The sequence below is a fragment of the Cystoisospora suis genome, assembly GCF_002600585.1.
Source record: "Cystoisospora suis strain Wien I chromosome Unknown contig_11078, whole genome shotgun sequence".
Classification (NCBI taxonomy): domain Eukaryota; phylum Apicomplexa; class Conoidasida; order Eucoccidiorida; family Sarcocystidae; genus Cystoisospora; species Cystoisospora suis.
Genome location: NW_027163850.1, coordinates 1 through 4525, shown reverse-complemented (window position 1 = coordinate 4525; position 4525 = coordinate 1). Strand labels below are relative to the sequence as shown.

At 51.9% G+C, this 4525-nt stretch overlaps 1 protein-coding gene across 1 annotated transcript in view; it reads left to right on the top strand.

Moving 5' to 3' along the window:
* The window catches only part of CSUI_011366 (nucleoredoxin family protein), a 5027-nt gene extending 1154 nt beyond the window's left edge, over positions 1-3873 (top strand). The window contains exons 3-7 of the mRNA XM_068071465.1: positions 357-494; positions 965-1125; positions 1592-1661; positions 2484-2585; positions 2978-3873. Of these exons, the coding sequence (XP_067916559.1) occupies positions 357-494; positions 965-1125; positions 1592-1661; positions 2484-2585; positions 2978-3022 (516 nt within the window). The 3' untranslated portion in view covers positions 3023-3873. The remainder of the gene's footprint in view (positions 1-356; positions 495-964; positions 1126-1591; positions 1662-2483; positions 2586-2977) is intronic.
* Positions 3874-4525: the final 652 nt, after the last annotated feature.

Here is a 4525-nt window from a genome sequence, read left to right as displayed (position 1 = left end):
GTCTCTTCCGGTATACTCGGAGCTCCGCTGATAGCTTGCACAGCTGCGAGTGTTGTAAGTGCATGTGAAAGACACTTTGTGCATGTCGGGTGGTGGCGGTGCTCATGCGTACACCTTTGTGGCCGTTCATCGGCGCGTCTGTGTATTTCGAAGACTAGGTACTGTAGCCAGGTATCCGCACTTCGAAGGTTGGAACATGTGTATTGAGTTGGTGCTTCCCCTCCCCCCGGATGACTGTATTTGCAGGTCAGTCGCTTCTTTTTTTTCTCGGTTCATCGTCCTTCCTCTGTGTTCCCTGTCTTCGGCACCCCGGCCTTGTTGCCCCGCGGCCCATGCGCAACCACATTTTGTCTCAGAGCTTAAACTGCGTTGTGGTGCTAACAGATCGAGCCAGAAAAGCGACGTTGTCCCAGGCTTTCGGGGTGTCTGGCATCCCGACGTTGATTCTTGTCGACAGGACGGGCAAAATTCTGGATAGAAACGGGAGACAGAAGGTGATCTTCTTTTTGAATGCTGATACTTTCCGACAGGGTGCAAGGCTGACGACTGCCCTATTGCAAAAATAAGGGCTTGAGTTTCTTACGCATCAGTGCCAGACGGATTGCGGCAAGAGTCTTCTTTCACTGCATGTGCTCAGTATCCGCCCACTAACACCCGCTAATACCGTAGGAGATGGACCTCATGTCGACTTCATACACACGCGTGCGTTTCTACGGGGGTGCATCTAAGTGTTGACCCCGATGTCTGACTTGCGCACATGTTAGATATCTGTACGCTATTGGCGTCTTTCACCTTAGCAGGCGACGTGAAGGCGTGTAAGCTTTCGGCTGTTATTGACAGGGAGAAGAGTCTTAGTCTGCCGTTGAAGTGACTGAGAAACGCCACCGGAGTTGTCGTGTTCGTGGAGCCACGATGCGGACTTCGGCCCTGGCGACCTTCCAAAAACCTACGATTCTGTTCTCAGGTCTTCGACCCCGTGTTTGCCCACCAGCTTGCTTTCAAGGTTGATCCGGAAGTTCGTGGTTTAACTCTGGAAAGTGTCATTGATCTGATTAGCACCGACCTTTCCCTGAACTCGGAGTCGACGAAGGCAGGCTACACCACTTTGGTGAAGGTTATCAACAAGTAAGTACGTAACTGAAGGTCTTGCTTTTGTTTCTTTCCATAGTATCGTCTTGTCCGGTGTGCCGATCTGATGGGAGAAAGGGGTATAAGAGATTTACATGGCATTTCTTTCGTGTATGCCGCCTTCGATGACACGTGGGAGGGCAGGTGACCTGAAGAGCTTGGACGAGCATGACTTGTTGCCATACGCAGCCCTGTCGGCCTGAAGTGTCGACCGAAAATATGGCAAGAATGCTGTCTTTCTAAAGAGCCGTATACCGTGCGGATGTAGGTGTTCCTGAGCTCAGAAACCAGTGCAGCCGCAAGACAACAGTCAGTAGCCGGGATGCTCTTCTAGCCAGAGCGTACATCGCGGTAAACGTGGAGGGTTCTGAAGGGGCGAAATATCATAGCTGGTGCCCGGCGCCCGGTTTTCGTCTCATCCACATTGCTTTCCTTTTTTCTATTTCATTCTCTCTCTGAACAGCATCCTTCAGAACCCAGGTGATCCCAAGTATCTTTCTCTGCGTAAGGGCAATGCCACGGTCCAGTCGAAGGTGAGATTCTCTCAAAGGCTTCTACTTGTTCTTTCCTATGTCTTCACCGGGACATGCAGGCCAAGAAGGATCACTTTTTTTTGTAACCTCAATACCTCTAAACAGCACGATGTTCTCCCGACGGTTTTTACTCGGTTCGCAGGGTGTTTGATAACACGAAACACACAGTAAGTTGCTCTTAGCTAGCCAGAATTTGATTGCCTTGGGGCGTATCCAAGGATTAACAAGGCGAGGAGAACTTCTACAAGAGACCACGTTTGTTGGAGGGGTTGATGGCTGCAATGTACGCCAGTGCATAGGTACTTTGTAAGTAGCGGCACAGTATTATTGTAACTCTGGGTAGGAATGTCACTAAAGTCCTCGGGACTGTACCGGCGAGGGCGGATTAGTGGGGCTGTCAGGAATACGACTGTAGACACATTCTGCTGCCGTTTTTTTGTCGTCTGACGGTTTTTCTTGGCGGTATATCGGAGGTGCCGGAGGGTTGTTGGAGAGGGATGGCCGCTGCAATCCTTGGGGGGTGGATTCCTGAGTCATTTTTACCTCCTCCTATTTTCCAGGTGAACGTTCATCCGACGGACATGCACAGTAATCTAGCCGCTATCGGGTTGCCGGCTTCTTGTGCACAGAGGGAGAGGAACAGAATGAAAGGCCGGGAGAGGAGGGGACTCCAGTTGGGTATTCTGTCGTGTCGGCTATGCGTACAGAGTGGGGGGTTGACAGACTTTTGTTGGCTTAGCAGTTGGTTTCCCCGGTGACTTAGCCGCCGCGAGCATGCGTCCTTTATGAGCTGCTCTGATGTCGCCGGTGTACTGCGTGCAGTTGGGGAATAGAAATTTTATCAAAATTCTGAAGATCGCTGGTTTCACGGAGACCCCTGACGCTTATAAGTGTAGTGATGATCCGGATACGGCCAAGCTCAAGGTAAAAAGCTGGAGACTGACAGCTCGGAATGTTGCATCAAGAGAAGTGTGCAGAGTGTGCGTCACTGCTTACTTGCTGGATTGACGCAAGGAGAACAATATGCGGCACCCCCCCAGCGTCCAACGACCAACTCTTGTAAATCACACTCACACCCCTGCCTACGTGTACGGAGACCATCTTCAGCAAGAATCTTCTTGTGGTGGAAGGCCGCGGGCGAACAATGAGGGGTGGCAGGAATGCATTACTTCATACTCGATATGGTACGGCATGGATCTCCGGTATCTCGCAGGAGGGCGTCGGCGCATATAGTCCTCTCTCGATTGTTATACTCACTATATAATTCTGTTGTCTGCATCAGGTACCATCGTTCGTGCGTGGTGCCCTGCTTTCAGGAAGTTCGCGATGTGCTCTCCTCGCTTTTACTGAGTATGGCGTAGCGACACATTGCCTGCGTCTGAGCCTCAGTCAACCCGGGACCAGCTTTGGGTTGACTCAGCTTTTCAGCACCGACGTTCCAGAGTGGGCCGCTGCCAGACGTGTTTCCAAATTGATGAGCATGACGCTGCTTAGTGGAAGCTTTCAGGTGTCCGAAGTTCTACATTGCACTGGAGCTGGTCTGCGCGTCTATGTATTTGGTCGTGTACGCGCAGTAAGTAAAGCGTCTTTTTTCAGACTTTCTCTAACTCTCGCTTCTTCTGTCACTGGGACCTCACGCATTCCATGGCAGGCTATAAAAAAGGCAGGCTTCCTCCACTCAGGTGGACAATGGTCCCTGTCCGGAGTGCTTTTTTGATGTACGGCTGCTTCATCGGAAGATGACTGCCTCTCCGGGTGTCACAGGACCTCCTGAATTTGGGCGGTGCGTGCGTGGCTGACTGTGGTATGTGGCGGTGGGGGGGTTCTCTTGCTTGTCGGCAGGGCCGTATGTACGTGTCTCCACGGGCTACAGGTGCAGCAACTTGGGTGAACAGTAACAATTGCTTTCGCCGCGTGGATAGAGTGGTACGAGAGTTTACGCGGTTTGGACAATGTTCTTCTTTGTTTCGGTATAGCACGCGTCTGAAGCGTTTGGACATTTTGCTTGAAAGGCCTTCTGATTGTTCAGCGTTCTCGGTAATACACGTGGCGACGTCCCGGTGTAGAGTGTAACCCTGTTGTCAAATGTACCATTTCGGGGTTGGCCATCATGTGCCCCGAATTGGCTGTGGGTTGAGCAGCTTCAGACAGCTCACGAGTGGGGGTGGCACTTTGTTTCCTTTTACGCGCACTATTCGCTTTGTGACTGTCGTTTGAAACGTGCTGCGGTCACTGAACACTTGAAATGTACGAGACCGTTCCGTGGATCGGGGGAAGGACCGAGCAGCATCCATCAGGCGTCTTCCTGGTTCCAGAGCTGTCGCAGCTGCCTAGTAATGCCTTTATGACGCCAGTCGGTAGTCCGCAACAGTCCGGGGTGCCCGTATGTGGCTTTCTTTCGGCGTGGCGAAACGTCTGCGGACATGTGTACGCCTTCTGGGTAAGCCGGCAGGGTAATCTTGCAGCTGCGGAAGTCAGGCGCACAGTCCAATGTCTTCTTCCCGAAAAGCTACACCAGCTCCGTAGAAATTGTTAGTCGGCTGCAGCTCTACACACTTCACTTTTGAGCTTAGACTGCTACTGCACCTGTGCTGTGAATCTACTCCGTAGCTGCGGAACGCTTCTACAAGAAAGTCATGGTCTCGGCACTGTGCCGAACTAAGACCACGTGTTCTGAAACCTACCTGATCCTGTACGGTCTTGCCTCTGCACCTGTGCGTCCGAACATCGTTGCCCCGGTACCACACTGGCCGCGTAGTTTTGTGCTTCTCGGTTAAAAAAAAAAAAAAACAACAGACGGCTGCTCTGCTGGTAAGGCGTACAACCAGGGGATCCTGTTTCGTGGCCGTGCGCTTGGACTTTGC